The sequence below is a fragment of the Tamandua tetradactyla genome, chromosome 9 (assembly GCF_023851605.1).
Source record: "Tamandua tetradactyla isolate mTamTet1 chromosome 9, mTamTet1.pri, whole genome shotgun sequence".
NCBI lineage: Eukaryota > Metazoa > Chordata > Mammalia > Pilosa > Myrmecophagidae > Tamandua > Tamandua tetradactyla.
The window spans coordinates 33,145,279-33,161,792 of NC_135335.1; the positions used below are offsets into that span (position 1 = coordinate 33,145,279).

A 16,514-nucleotide genomic window follows, 5' to 3' on the forward strand; every position below is an offset into this window, starting at 1 on the left:
TACTTTGGATGATTATGGGGTATGTGGATATATCTCAGTAAAATTGCATTAAAAAAAGAAATTCAAAAATTTAAAGGCTTATATTTGTAAAGGAAAAAAAAGAATATTCTTTGACTTGCAAAAAAATAATATGTATTTTTATTTCAGTAACATATAACATGAAAACTGTCGCTTTAACTTTTTTGGGGGGGGGGGTGGTGGCAGGGAGGTGCATGGTCTGGGAATCAAACCCAGGGCCCCTGCTTGGAAGGGGAGCATTCTACCACTGAACCACCTGTGTACTCATCATTTTAACCATTTTTAAGCACACAATTCAGTGGTATTAGTTACATTCACAATGTTTTGCTACCATTACCCCCTTCCATCATCAAAACATTTCCATCACCCCAAACAGAAACCCTACAGCCACTAAGCATTAACTCTCCATTCCCACCACCACCCCAACCCCTCATAACCTCGAATTCACTTTCTGTCTCTGTGAATTTGCTTATTCTAGATGCTTCATTTAAGCGGAATCATACAGTATCAGTCCTTTTGTGTCTGGCTTATTTCCCTTAGCATGTTTTCAAGGTTCACGTTGCAGCACAGCCCAGAACTTCATTCCTTTTCATGGCTAAGTAATATTTCATCGTGTGGCTACAGCACGTTTTGTTGATTTATTCATCTGCTAATGGATGTTTGGGTTGCTTCCACCTTCTAGCTCTTGTGAACAACGTTGCTATAACATGGTTGCATATGTCATCTGCTCAAGTGCTTGCTTTCAATCCTTTGCGATGTACACCTAGAAGTGGGCCTGTCCGGTCTGATGGCAGTTCACATTAACCGATGACACCCAGCCCCCATATCCACCTGTGCCCAGTGAGTGTGCAGCTGGCCACCTCTCCTCAGGGCCCTCCTCTCCTCTGACCACACAGATAATATCCACCAAGAAAGTGCCCCCAGCTCAGCATCCTCAAATTACAGAAGAAAACGACAAGACTTTATAAACAACCCAGTGCCGAGCAGAAGGAGACAGTGGGAGCCAGCTGAGTCTGGACTCAGGGAGGACTGCACATTCCCCTGATGCTGCCCCAGCATAATGACAGCTGTGTCTCTGGCACGTTACTGCCACCCCCGTTTCCAAGTCTTGGGTTCCCCAAGTTGTAAAATAAAATCACCCACTCAGCAGAGTTGGCTGTAAGTGCCAAGGGATAAAGGTGGCCCAGTTCCTTATACAATTATTACAACATTTGAGACCGAGGGTCTAGGAACGGAGGCCCCCTTGCCCAGTGGGGCAGCAACCATGTCCCCCTCCCCAGGGCACCAGTCCCAGACTCACCACCTGCTTGTTCTGCTGCAGCAGCGGACAGGACAGGTCCATCTGTGGGCTGGTATAGACAGGCACGAGGGTGAGCCTGGATGGCGGGGCACAGACAAACTTCACTACGGCAGGCTCCACTGCGGGGAAGGGGTTGGTGACGCTGGGCTTGTTCCCCACCGAGAGGGCGATGACCTGGGCAGGTGGAAGGTGAGGGCAGACACATCTGAGTTTGAATCCCCGCTCCACAACGAGCTCCCTCAGACTCAGTGTTCCCTTCTGCAGAATGGGGAGGAGGACAGTACCTTCCGTGCGAGGGGATCACCCAGACCCAAGGACCTAAGGTAGGGGAAAGCGCTCTCCCAGCATATCAGAGGCTTTCAGGTGGAAACCCCAGGTGTCCTCGATCGGAACCACCACCCATTCCTGTCCCCTGTTCCTGGAGGAGATGGAGCAGGTGACTCTCCCTGGTTTCCTAAGATCTCTCACTGGGAAACCCCTAGAGTTACATTCGCAAATTCAAGAGTTCGTGGATTTTTAAATGAGGAATCTGTACTGTAGTAGTTAGGTTCAGATGTCAACTTGGCCAGGTGATGGTGCCCAGTTGTTCTGTTGCTGTGGGCTTAAATCGGCATGTGAAATTCATCTATGGCTGATTACACCTGCCGGGGGCTAAGGGGAATGCCTTCCACAATGAGTGAAGCTTAAAGGGAGAAGTCAAGAGAGAGACAAACAGCTCCGTGGAGCACAGCAGCCCAGTACACCTCAGCTCAGCGCTCAGAGCTGGCTCAGACCCAGAGGTTTGGTGATGTAGAAAGGAACCGCACCAGGGAAAGCCATTTGTACCCAGAGGCTGGGAAAGAAAGCCGGGAGATCTCAGTATGTGCCTTCCCAGGTAACAGAGAAAGCCAGAGGAAAGCCAGCTGCCTTTCCTCTGAAAACTGTAAATTTGTGACTAAATAAATCCCCTTTACAAAAGCCAATCCATTTCTGGGGTATCGCATTCCGGCAGCTTTAGCCAACTAAAACGTGTACATTCATAAAAATGAGGTACAGGTGGAATAAAGTACATGCTACAGAAGGGTGGGTTAAGATCCACCAGAAACAGATCAAGGGAGGTGCCTCCAAGGATGCACAAAAGCTACCTTCTGAGACGAGCCCCTGGCCTCTCTGCTTCTCTCTGCCTCTTAGAGAGGAGTTGGGTTTGCAGCAGCAGAGATGGAAATCAGAAGTGCAAGAAAAAAAAAAGAAATTTTAATTTTGTTCTCAGAGCTGGCATCTCAGGAATCAGTCCAACCCCCTCATTTTATTGCAAATAGCCAGAGAAGGACAGCTCATAATGTCTCCAGGGCCCTCCTCAGCCTCTTCGGAGGATACACGCTTTCCGGAGAACCAGATGATCTGTTCCGGGAGCCCTCACTCTTCCTGACCCCCAGGCAGGCCGCACCTTCATTTCCTCCCTGGTCTGTAGGCTTTCTGCCCCCCACTCCTCCATGCCCACAAGGGAGTGAGTGACGGGGCACCAAAGTGGGGGGGGGGGGCTCAAGGTCCCCTCAACCTTCTACAGTCCAGGGAGGGAGCACGTGAGACTCAGTCAAACCAGGGATAATAAATTTCTCTTTTAACAATTCATAACTAAACTTCTTCTTCTTTCTTACTTTATTATTCTTATTGTCTAATACTTAAAAGGAAACAAAACCCAGTGGGAAATGGGCTCCTTTTCCATTTACTAAGTGTGCCACTATGTATCTTCCCTGATCAAAATGATCACAGCTCTGGGTGTGGTTTATCTCATAAAGGCAGCTCAGGTGCTGTGTGTGTGTGTGCATTTTTCTTTCTTTCTTTTTTTTTTTAACATCAATTAAGGTTTTTGCAATATTAAACAGGCAGAAATACTCTCTGCTTCCCCAAAGAAATGTGCTCTCTATTTTTCTGGAATCATGCCATCTTCCCAGCTTACTTTTTGCTTCCCTGCTTTGGGGATCCCTGGGAACAGAGGAGAACATCTCTGCTGTAAGCAAAACAAGAGGCAACCCTCAGCCTCAGCACTGGGCGGAGGCAGGGGGAGCTGGGGGTTCTGGGGGTACCTAAAACAACAGCTGCCGCCTCAGCCAGCCAATTCCAGCCCTATGGGGATTCACGTTGCAGACCTGTTTTGTTCGGTCCCCTAGTCTCCTAATTTTGGGGGTGGTGGTTTCAGCATTAAAAAAAAAAAATCAAGAGATTTTACAGATATAATTTGGATTTCCAGTTCATCCTGAAAGACCAAAGAGATCTGCCAATCTGCAGTGTCTCTTATTTAGGAGCCTGCCTGACTCTGGGGGCGCTTGACTCTTTGATACGTGATCTAGTCCCACAGTCTGATTTGATAGTGGGAGGTCCTGAAGTCAGGAGAGGGACGAGGCTCCCTGCAGTGGAAAGGAAACCAGGACTGGCTAGTTCTGTCACAGGCAGCCTGTACCAGGGGGCCCCCAACTGTTGCACCCTGTTCAAACTGCCTGGTACTGACTTGGTCATTCCACCTCCCTGAGCCTTAGTTTGCTTGTCTGTGAAATGGGTACAGCAGGGGCAGCTCTCCCCTCCAGCGCTCTTTCAGGATTAAGCAAGAGGCATGAGGCACAGCGGGGTATTCATAGAACCAGATTTTCCTTCCCTCCCTCTCTGGACGAGCTAGGACTGGTGGTGTTAAGGGGCATCCCTCTTTTACCTGCTCACCCAGAGCCTGGCAAGTCACAAGGATCCAGTGTTGCTGGTAATTCCGGGAGGCCGGGGGGCCAAAGGGTGCCAGGCCGATGCTGTCCCTGTCCTCAGATGTGATGTTCCGGAAGAACTTGGAAGGCTCCAGCACCCAAGGTCGGGGACCTCCTTCAAACAGCATCTCCTTGGAGGAGCCCAGGGTTACCAAGGCAACAGAGGAGGGGTCCACAGGCTGTGGGAGAGAGAGGGAGGAGGCTCAGCATTCTTCTGGGCAGGGCCTGGGGATCCGGCACCTGGGGCCAGGCCCCGCAGCTGCTTCCTTTACCATGGGAACCTCAGGCATGCACCACCTCCTCTTTGGGACCAGGCGCCTCATCTGTAACACGCACAGGGCTCTGTTTGTTTTTTGTTTTTTACTTATTAGGGTTTTATTTGTGGAATTAAAATAATAGATGAAAATAAGGTAACAACTATCTGTTCAGGAAGAAGAGAAGGATGTTGATTAGCTTTTGATGTTTTAAGACAAGTTTACGCATATTTAAATTGTAAAGGTCACCTCTAAAGGAAAAGCAAAACAATATGTAACTTAGGAGAGAAAACCTGATCCATCCAACAGAAGCAGGAAAAGAGAAAAGAGGCATGGCAAATAGAAAATATAAGTTTCGATGATAAAATAAATGGAAATATATCAGGGATTATAATAAAGGTATGTAAATGAAATGCTAATCCTGAATCTAGTCTCTACAAATAGAAGGCAAAATGGACAGAAGTTCAAAATTATAATGGGAGATTTTAACATTCCTGTTTGATAAACTGCTCAATCAAGCAGGCAAACAACTTAACAAACAGAAAAGATATGAACAATGTAATTATAAGCTTGACCAAATAGACACTGATAGACCCTAGGACCAATGAAGGGTTTTTTTTTTTTTTTTTACATTTTTATTAAGAACAACAAATAAACATACAAACATTCTTGACATGGTTACAATCAATGGCTCACAATATCATCACATAGTTGTATATTCATCACCATCATCATTTTTTTTTAACATTTGCATCTCTCCAGCAAAGGAGAGAAAAAATTCATATATGCCATACCCCTTCCCTCCCCCTCACTGACCACTAATATTTTGATCTACTCAATTTAATTTAACCTTTGTTACCCATATTATTTATTTATTTCTTATCCATATTTTTTACTCATCATTCACAGGGTTCTTATGACAACCTAAGCGAATAAGGGATATGGGACTTCTTTGGAAAGAAAGGAGTCTTTCTTTCTACTCCACTGCTAGGTGGTGTAAAGTGATCTGCCCCTTTCATAAAACCACCTGGTAAAATCCCTAAAAATAGCCACAGCCTTTGAACTCAGGACCTCCCATCTGGAATCTACCCCAACAATGGGAAAGGAATGAGAGAGAAGGAAGCTTATGCCTAAAGAAATGTATGTCACACTGTTATTTATTATAGCAAATAGCTAGCAGCAGTCTAAATGCCACCACACAGGACTGGCTAGGTAAACAAGGTATATCCGTACGCTGGGACGCGGTGCCAGCCCCTAAGGTCATGTCTACCGAGAGCTGAAGGCACAGGATACAGCAGTGATTGCATCATTTAATCACAACCACAGTGTTCTTAAAATCACACACACAAAAATCCTCCCCGCCCCCCACAAAAAAAAATTATATATCATATGACCCAGGAAAATAAAGGCTGCAGTGGCTTTGGCAACATAATTATAGGTGGTTTGTTTCCCCTTAGTATTTGCTCCATTGTGGCTTCACATTTTCTGCAATGAATCTGTAGGCTCCAAAAGCTAAGTCTTTGTGCCTGCTTTGTTCTGAGCACCTAATACCATGCCTGACATTATAATGGTGCTCAAGATTTATTTGTTGAATGAATGAGTGAATGGGTAAATGAAATGATTAAATTCTAAAAGTACCCAGTAAACAATGGATGAATTAAATACATATATTACAAATAAATATATATTTGATCCGTGCATTAACTTTTATAACCTGCCCTGGGGGTCCCTATGTGAACAAAGTATTACTTGGTAGGATCTTCAGTAAAGACCCAATGTCACCCCAGCACTTCTGGGAAGATGTGGGTCCCTCGATATGAGGACACCTCCCCCCAGAGATACAATCAGGGTGCAGAGAATAAGGATTTCCCTGAGGGGTTCTGCAGTGCTGTTCTCTGTAATACCTGCTCAGGCTGGGCTGGGCTGGTCTCCCAGCCGCAAAGGGTCCTCCTGAGGTTACTGCCAAGTCCTTAGCTGTCAACCTGCCTCCAGTTTGGCCCTCTCCATCCCGCCCTCCGAGGGCTGCTAGACTGACCTTCCTGAAACACAGACCTGACCATGTCCCCTCTGCATTAGACTATCTCATGGCTTCCTGCTGCCCTGTTCCCTCTTTATTCCCCTTGGGAACTCCTACTCACACTGCGGGATTCAGTGTTCCTTCTTCCAGGAAGCCCTCCTTCCTCCCCCGCCCATGACTTCCGCCCATGACTTCCACCCTGCCAGGGCAGAAGCCTCATTCTCTGGTCCCTGCTTGGCTTGGCACACATCATTCTACCAAGAAATTATTTGTCTTGGGGCCTGTACCCTGACAAGGCTTAAGGGTAGAGCATATGTCTCTTTCTGTATCCCCAGCATCATCTCACCCCTATGAGAAACAAAAAACCATATGAAAAAAGAAAAACCAAAATTTTTTTAAAAGAAAGGGCAGGAAGAAATTACAAGCACACTGAAATATTAATTCTCAGCTCTCTGATCAGCGAAGATCCAGAAGGTTGACCATACGCTCTGTTGGTGAGTCTGTCAAGAAACATGTATTCTCACACCCTGCTGGTGAGACTGCAAAATGGTACTCGGGGTGGGGAGGGAACTGGGCCATGTCTACAAAATTATAGGCGCATTTACCTTCTTTCCAAGCAATGTCACTTCTGGGAATATCACCTGAAAACACATATCTGCCAATACAGGCATAAAGCTACCCACTGCAGCATTACTTTCAATAGCAAAAGCTTGGAAACAGTCCAAATATCCACAGACAGGGAAATGGTTAAACAGACCAGTGGACTAGCAAAGATCTTTCTGTGCAGATGTCCAGGTTACATTACTAAGTAAAGAAAGAAGGTTCTGAGCAGAAAATATAGCATACAACCTTTTGGATAAGAGAGGAAGGAACCTGCTATTAAACTCATAATCATCCCTGTTAATTTTTGCAAAAAGAAACACTCAAAGTCTGAATGGGATACTAAGAAAAATAGTTATCTACAAGGGATGGGGGTAAAGGGCACAGGGGGGTGGGAAAGAAGCGAGACTTCTAAGTGTACCTTCTAACATAGGTTTAACTTTGAAACCACATAAATACTTTACATAACCAAAAAATAAAAGAAAATCGAAAAGACAAAAAGCAAACCCTGAAACTGTGAAGAAAGGAAGCAAATGAATCTAATTGTACAACAGATTGATAATTATAATGCAGGATTGACCAAGCCTGTTACAGTCACTTATCCTTGAACTAAATAATTCCTTCAACTCTCATTACTCTCATGAGATCAAGATATTTCTCCTTAAGCATTGACTCTGATGGTGCAGAAATGGCTGCCAGGGTTGGGGGGAGGGGTGGGTGCTAGGATCGATTAGTAATGTCTGTCCTGGGCACTGCACAGGTGCCAAGCAAATGACACTTGGCGGCATGTCTTGCTAGGCAGCAACCGTGGCAGCCTCCTTCTGCTCCTTCCATTTGGCCTGTAACGTCTACCTCAGTTTCCCACCTTGTTACTGTAGTCATCCATTCATCTGTGCCCTGATCCTCTGCTCAGCTCCTTCCATCCCCTCACCCCCATAGGGGCTGGGCCCTAATCTCCCAACTGCCAATAGCCTGAAGTCCTTGCACATACAGACTGATAACCATTTGGCTGTCACCCCTTTCCTGGACCTCTACTGCAGTGCTCCCAGCCAGCTGCACTTTAGATATGCAGATGGGACCCTCACTTGAGTGACAGCTCTAAGATGCACATGACCTCAAGGATAGGGAGAGTGCAAAGGAGAAGATGCCTGAGGTCTCCGGGGTTCAGGTTCTCTTGGTTGGACAGTTGCACCCAACCCTTACAAATGAAAGGGTGTCATTTTTCAAATGAGAATTCTTTCCTTTTGACATTTTTTTGCAATATGAACATTTTCCCTGAGTTTGATATAGGTTATAGAATCTCTCTGGGCACCCCTTCCCGCACACATGAGCAACTCCCAGGAGCTGGGGACCCCACTGAAATCCATTCCCAGACTCTTACATTTCTACATGCCCAGGTTTTGAAAACAACAAAAGGGCCTTTCCCCTGCACATGAACTGCTGAGGTTGCTCAGAGCCTTTGAAGGAGCTCAAGACAGTCTCACAGCTTGCTTTTGCACTTTATGTAGGCTTCTGCTCGGACATCACCTCCTCAGAGAGACCTTTTCTGACCCTCCTGTCTTAAAGCAAGACCCTCCCCCTCCATGTGTTGCTCTACTGCCCTTACCCCTATCCTCCATTTTATCTATGTTAATCTGTTTGTTTGGTTCTCTATTCCCACAACTATAACAAAGCCATAGCTAGCAAGCTGTGTGACCTGGAGTGAGTCAATCTCTACTAGCCTGGGTCACCCCACCCGTAGTTTAGAGTCAGGCTTATTCTAGCTTCAAGAGGCTAATGTAGCAATTCAAGGGAGCACGTAGGAAAAGCACAAATGCATGTCGAACACATGCTCAATAAATGGCCTCTGCTTTTTCAACACCATTGTCCAATTTCACAGATGGAAAACATAAATCCCAGCAAAGGTAAGCAATTTATCCAAGAATCCCCTGTTGGTGGGCCTGGGCCTGTCCTGACCCCAAATCCTCTACTCTGACCCTCATCTTGCCACCACAACTAGGAAAAACTCCTCTGTTGGCAAAGCAGGTCATTATACTCCTTGCCAAACATTTTTGCTATTTTCTTGACCATCCCAAAGGGAAAGAATTGTGCGAAGGTGCCAACTGTGTGAAGGTGCCTGCATGACTGATAATTGACAACTGGGGAACTATGAATTATCACCTCCAAGTTTAATTTCCTTACCTCTCGGGCATAAAAGAGTCACAGAATCCTGTGCCGAGGAGGTAGCTTAATAAGACACACAGCTAATGAAAAATGCTCATAAATTGTGAAGACTCTTCAATGAGTGCTGAAGCCCCAATATTCAAACAGGCAAAGACAGAGAGGACAGGGAACCATGCACCTCAGACAAGGCCTTCTCCTCTTGGGGCCTCCGTTTCCCAGTCAGTGAGACAAGGCTCTTACCGCTGGCAATCTGCATTTCTAGGAAACAGAATCTGCACATTCCTTCACACTGATATTCATACTCAGTCTAGGATCAAAAGGCAGAATAGAGGGGGGCGCTGGGCAGCCAGTGGCTGAGGTCACACCTGTGCCTGGATGGCCCAGAGACTCCAGCATTACAGTCAAAGCTCATCGAACATCGCCAAAATGAAGGTAGGTGGGGTCCCCCAGACCCAGGTAGTAGGGGCTCCCAGAGAATGAACTTCACCTGGGACAAGGGCTCTCCAAATCCCTGCAGCAGATGGGAGCTAAAGAGTAATCGGGGCTGCTGACTGAAGAGATGAGGTACTTGGCAAGCACAGACTGGATGGGCCAGTCAGACAGGAGGAGGTGAGCTGTAAGTCGGGGTGGGGGGAAAAGGGAGGGCATGCCTGCACGATCTGAAGACCATCTTTCTTCTGGGGATGAGGGTGGGAGGAAGTCCTTATTTTGTGCTTCTAAGAGCCTCACCCTTCACCTTCCCACCAGCCAGTGCTGTACCCCTGACCTTCACCACCTGCCCGCTGCTAGATAAGAATATCGGAACTCCTAACCCAGCTCTCTAAACTCTTCCTGTCTGACCTCAGTACAGGCTTCATGCTTCTGTCCCTTCCTTCTACTAGGCAGCTTGTCTCTACTTCTCTGTTCATCTGTAACTTGTCTTCGTTGGGACTAAACATTATGTCTACTATGTTCACTGAAATTGTCGGAATGCTGCCCCTAGAGACCAGCAGCCTAACAGGTTAACAGCGACTGTGATTCCTCACCAAAATCCCTGCTTCCTAGGCCTGGCCCTGGCAGCTACAAAGCGCCCAGTGACGATATGCAGAGGGAACTGATGGATGGACCAACAAACCCAGGTTGTAGCAATGACTGCTAGCTGTCTTTCCAGTTTGCACACTCCCCTTCTTCCTTAAGGAAAGATCCCCCATTTTATTCAGGATGGTAAACTGCCTCACTAAAACATTTCCCAGCCTCTCTTGCAGCGAGGTAGGGACAATGGACTAAGTTCTAGCCAAGTGAAATGCAGATGGAAAATACTTTTCTAAACTTTGACAAAGCTGCTAAAGGAAATTTAACCCAGCAGTGCAGTGAACCCCTTTGCCATCCTGCCATGTGAAATGCAGATGTGATGACTGGAGCTCCAGCAGCCATCTTGAACCATGGGGGCAACCTTGAGGACAAATGTCATACATTGGATGATAAAGTGGAAAGACAGAGGCCCAGGCCCCTAATTATTATGGAACTGCCACATTAGCCCTCCACTGCCCATCTCTGATGTCTCCTGTGAGAGAGAAATAAGCCTCTCTATTGTTTAAGACACTCATTTGGGTTTTGTTATTTGTAAATGAACCTGATCTTAATGAACATTAAGGCAGAAGAAACATGAAAGGAGAAGAGCCCCATATCCATCTTTCTCTCTTACCTAATTTGTCTGGTCAAGAAGCCACCTTGACCAGAGTCGGGTCCTCCTCACCTCAGCCCTTGCCTCCCAGCTTGGGACAGTGAACTTAGTCTGAAGCAGGCGCCAGGAAGGGCCTTGGGCTCCGGAGGAAGCACTACAACTTATGGGTGACAGCTGCCACCTTAGGGATTTCAATTTTCTTGAACTCTGCCCTCTGACCTTCTCACACCTCCAGTGTCTGCACGGTGTGTGGGTGGGGGTGGGCAGAGGGGTCCTGACCTTCTCATTTTAAATGCCACCTTCCCTTCCCCCACCTTCTGTGTCATCCTTTCTCACTTTACTTTTTCCATGGCTTAGATATAAAATATACATTACTTACTTACTCGCCTTGTGTACTATCTGTCTCCACTTTTTTCTCTCTCTCTGCTGAATGCCGGCTCATGAGGGCAAGGATTTTTGCCCGTTTTTTTTTTTTTTTTTTGCACAGGGACTAACACACAGAAGGCATTCACAAGTATTTGTTGAATAAATAGATGAATGAAGTAGGAGGAGGGGTCTGGGCCTTTTATACCTAGTGGGCATCTACAAGGGTCTTCTCTTCTGAGTCTGGGGGCCAGGATACCTGGATTGCACTATCACTGGGTAAGCCTGGACACATTTCCCTACTCGTTCGTTCTTTTCTTTTTGGCATGGGCAGGCACTGGGAAATGAACCTGGGTTTCCCACACGGCAGGCGAGAACTCTGCCTGCTGAGCCACCGTGGCCCGCCCCAAACTCATTCATTCTTAAACAAACAAGCCCTTGCTTGGTATCTGCTCTATAGCAGGCACTGCATCAGGGCTAGGGTTTCACAGATGAAAGGTTCTAAACATCCCCAGAAGGGGTGAGAGGGAGAAGAAAAAAAAGAGAGCTTTCTGAACAAGGGAGATGACAGCTGTCCTAGAGGTTGACATGGGTGTTATGGAAAGGCCTGGGAAGCTGGGGGGAGACTCCCCTGAACAAGGAGTGGAGGCTCCCCCCCACTGCATCTCTCTGGGCCTCGTGTAACAGGCAGGGTTCCACCCAGTAAATAACAATTCCATTTCCCATCTGACCGTATGGAGCCATTTCGCTAAGCCTCACAACCGCCCGTTCAGGGAGGTCTCGTTCTTTCATGGTTCATATTTTAAAAGCGCTTCTCATTGAGCACCCACAACCTACCAAGCCCATTTCTCTCATTAGCTCATCGAACTCTCACCACGTCCCTGTGAGGTAGGCACTGTAAAAGCCTCATTTTACACCCGGGGAAACAACACAGAAGGACTAAATTAACCACAGCCACGGAGTGGGCGCGTGTCAGACCTGGACTTACGCCTGGAGTCAAAGCAAAGGCGGCTGTGCCACGAACCCCACAGGCAACCACCGCCTCCCTCCACGGATGGGGAAACCGAGGCTTGGGGACGTAAGTGATCCGTGGACATCATGCAGGTGGCAGAATGTGAGACCCCAGAGTCTGTACTACACACAGGCCTAGTGTCACCAGGCTGGGATTCCACGGGAGGCGGCACAGCCACTCGGGAGTGAACCAGAAGCTTCCCTCTGTTGCGATCCCTGTTAACCCCGCTCTGGCAGGTCATACGGGACCACACTGACATCAGCCGTCAGTGCCCGCCACCCAGCAGGCAATGCAGGGGAACCAGAAAAACTGCAGGAAGAAGGAATTGCTCCAAGCGCTAGTCTGTACAATCGGGGATTTTATACAAACTGGTCAGAGCAACTGAGAGATTCGTATGAGGGAAGGAACGGACAGGGGGTGGGGACGGGACGGGGGTCTTGGGCTCACCTTGAGGGGCAGGTACGCAGCGATGGTGATCCTGGCACTCAGGTGGACGTGGCCATGCTTGTAGCTCACGAGGAGGGCAGTGTACCCCTGGACCTCGGCTCTCACCCGGACACCGCTGCAGTACTCAGACCCTGGCTGGAGCCTCCCTGCAAGGAGGAGGAGACAGTCAAACGACCACCTTGCACTTGCCTTTTGCAGGAGAAAACGTGACAGGCTCAGAGCTCCTCTTTCCTCCTGGGCTCCATATACAATTTGATTTAGTTTTAATTTACATTTGCTTTTACATACGTATAATCCGCACTTAAGTATACACTTCCCAGTGGCTTCCAGTAGCTAGATCAAGACACAGAATATCACTGAAACTCCCACAACCTCCTGCGGACCCTTCCGTCCACAAGCCTACCTCCACTCAAAGAGAACTGCGACCCTGACTTCCAACAGCGCAGCTCAGCTTGGCTTGTTTCTACGTTTATTTAAATGGATCAGAGTGTAAGCTCCTTCCCGCCTAGCTTCCTTCACTCAATGTTGTTGTGAGATCCCGCCTTAGTCTTTGCACATTGTAGATCTTCTGTGCACACTCAGGTAAAGTATACCACTGTGTGGATACACACAGACACATTTATTCATGCTACTGCTGCACATTTGCATTCTCCCAGCTTGGGGCTGTGATAGACAGCACTGCCATGGACATTTTTGTGGGTTTCTTCTGCTGAACATATTCAGGCATTTCTGTGGGCATATATCTAGGAATGGAATAGCTGGATCACAGGGCATGCAAATGATTAGCTTGAGGAGTTACTGTCAAGTATTTTTCCCAGAATGGGTGTATCGATTTAGACTGCTACAGGTGGCTGCTCTTCTTGGTATTTTCATCTTTATTTTAAAAGCCATTCTGGTGGGTGCAGTTTTATGTTTTCTTCCTGCAACTTTTATTCTTTTTTTCACATGGGCAGGCACCAGGAATCGAACCCAGGACTCCAGTATGGCAGGTGAGAACTCTGCCTGCTGAGCCACCGTGGCCTGCCCCCTGCAACATTTTATTATAAAAATTTTCAAACATGCACAAGACCCATGACCATCACCCATATTCTCCAATCAACATCTTGTTATACTTGCCTTATGGCATATCTACCCATTCCTCAGTCCATCTCATTTTTTTAACACATTTGAATGTAATTCATAGATATCAACACACTTCATGCCTAAATACTATCTGTCATGGTCAGCTTCATGTGTCAATTTGGCCAAGTGGTGGTACCTTGTCTGGTTGGGCAAGTGCTGGCCTGTCTGTTGCGATGAGGACATTTCACAGAATTAAATCATGAGCACGTCAGCTGCATCCACAGCTGATTCCATTTGTAATCAGCCAAGGGGTGTGTCTTCTGCAATGAGTGATACTTAATCTAATTACTGGAAGCCTTTTAAGGAGGATTCAGAAGAGGCAGGTTCTCTTCCTGCTTCAGCTGGTGAGCCTCTCCTGTGGAGTTCGTCCAGACCCTCCATCGGAATCATCAGCTTCACAGCCTGCCCTGCGGATTTTGGACTCTATGTTCCTGTGGTCACATGAGATACTTTTATAAATGTTATATTTGCAAGTGTTCCCTGTTGATTCTGTTTCTCTAGAGAACCCTAACTAATACATCTTGGTACCGGGAGTTGTTCTTCAGAAACAGAATCTTAAAAATGGGTTTTTATGAATAGTTTTCTACTCTGACTGGACTCAAAGCACTAAGGACTCTGATTCCCATAATCAGAATGACACTCCCAATCCATGAAGTGAGTTGGCAAAAGAGATAGTCAAAATATCACCATTCGATTCTCCTAATGCTTTGCTTGTACAAAGCCAGGCTCTGGGGGATAATGTTTTTGACAACTTTACAGAGTTTTGTGGAAATAAGAAGTGCAGAGATGTTGGCTGGTTATTGTTAGATACACTGGTTACATTAAGGAGTGAAAGGGATGGGCTTAAGGTTTCAAACGAGAAGCTTAAGCGCCATCTGACAGATGTAGAAGTTTCTATGAGTATCCTGAAGGAAAATCTTATCTCCTGTAGCCATAAACTTGAGATCTCTGAAAATCAGACTCAGAATCTTATTGTAAAGAGTAGCAACTTTACAACGTAAACTGAAATCTCAGTGTTGCATGGTGTCTGCTGTTAAAGTAAGGGCATTGATTGGAAAGGAGTGGGACCCTGAAAAATGGGATGGTGACATATGGATTGATCATGATGTCGGGGTGAGGTTGAAACCCTAGACCATGCTGAGCCTTCTCTAGATAACCCTGTAATAGTTTGCCCTGAGGACATAACTGCCCCACCTTCACCCTGCTTTGAGGAGTTGGCCAACCAACCTCCTCCTCAAGGGATTAGCCCTAGAGTGATTAATCCTGTTTCACCAGATGAAACTGCAAATGAAGGCCCTGAAGCAAATGGCTTGGAAGATATTTCTAATTCTTTTCATGACCCACCCCTATCACCCCTCACTTCTTCCAGACCTATAACTAGACTAAAGTCCCAACAGGCCCCTAAAGGTGAAGTACAAAGTATCACACATGAGGAGGTACGTTATACTTCAAAAGAACGGCGTGAGTTTTCCAATTTATATAGACAGAAATCGGAGGAATATGTGTGGCAATGGATTTTAAGGGTGTGGGATAATGGTGGGAGGAATATAAGGCTGGATCAGGCTGAATTTACTGATATGGGCCCACTAAGCAGAGATTCTGCATTCAATGTTATAGCTAGAGGGGTTAGAAAGGTATTAACAGTTTGTTTGGATGGTGGGCTGAAACATGGATCAAAAGGTGGCCAACATTACCTGAGGTTGAAATGCCAGAACTGTCCTGGTATAATGTAGATGAGGGGATCCAGACGCTTAGAGACACTGGAATGTTAGAGTGGATTTATCATGCAAAGCCTACTCTTACACCCCAGGAATGTCCAGAGGATGCACCTTTTACCAGAACAGTGACAAATAAATTTGTGAGACTAGCGCCATCATCCCTGAAAAGCTCTGTAGTTGCACTTCTCTGTAGGTCAGATATTACTGTAGGAACTGCTGTCACTGAGCTGGAATTCTTAAACGCAATGGAGATGATGGAATCCAGAGGTGACAGAAGGCAGGTGGCAGCACTTAATTGCCAAAGACAGGGTGGACATGGCTATTATAATAGACAGCAAACTCAAAGCAGGAGTCAAAGTTACATGACTCACAGAGATTTGTGGCATTGGCTAGTAAATCATGGGGTACCTAGAAATACAATAGAAGGGCAGTCTACTAAATTCTTGTTCGAGCAGTGTACCTGGTTGTTCATTTTGCTTGGAAGGAAAACTGGCCAGAGGTGTGTTTGTATACTGACTCATGGGCTGTTGCTAATGGTTTGGCTGGATGGTCAGGGACTTGGAAAGACCATAAGTGGAAAACTGGTGACAAAGAGGTCTGGGGAAGAAGTATGTGGATAGACCTTTCTGAGTGGGCTAAAAACATGAACATATTTGTGTCCCATATAAATGCACACTAGAGGGTAACTTCAGCAGGAAGGTTTTAATAATCAAGTGGATAAGATGACCCATTCTGTGGATACCTGTCAGCCTCTTTCCCCAGCAACTCCTGCCATTGCTCAATTGGCTCATGAACAAAGTGGTCATGGTGGCAGGGATGGAGGTTATGCATGGGCTCAGCAACATGGACTTCCACTCACCAAGGCTGACCTGGCTACAGCCACTGCTGAGTGCCCAATCTACCAGCAACAGAGACCCACACTCAGCCCCTGATATGGCACCATTCCCTGAGGTGACCAGCCAGCTACATGGTGTCAGGCTGATTACACTGGACCACTCCCTTCATGGAAGGGGCAGCGATTTGTTCTAACTGGAATAGACACATACTCTGGATGTGGGTTGGCCTTCCCTGCACACAATGCTTCTGCCAAAACTACCACCCATGAGCT

The 16,514-nt window shown here is 46.7% G+C and overlaps 1 protein-coding gene across 2 annotated transcripts in view; it reads right to left on the reverse strand.

The window, feature by feature from the left end:
• NUP210 (nucleoporin 210) overlaps positions 1-16,514 on the reverse strand; it is a 142,488-nt gene that overhangs the window by 51,070 nt on the left and 74,904 nt on the right. For both annotated transcript variants that reach the window (XM_077116402.1, XM_077116403.1), the window contains 3 exons: positions 12,567-12,712; positions 4,005-4,226; positions 1,319-1,492 (listed from right to left, as the gene is read on the reverse strand). In XM_077116402.1, the coding sequence (XP_076972517.1) occupies positions 1,319-1,492; positions 4,005-4,226; positions 12,567-12,712 (542 nt within the window). The remainder of the gene's footprint in view (positions 1-1,318; positions 1,493-4,004; positions 4,227-12,566; positions 12,713-16,514) is intronic.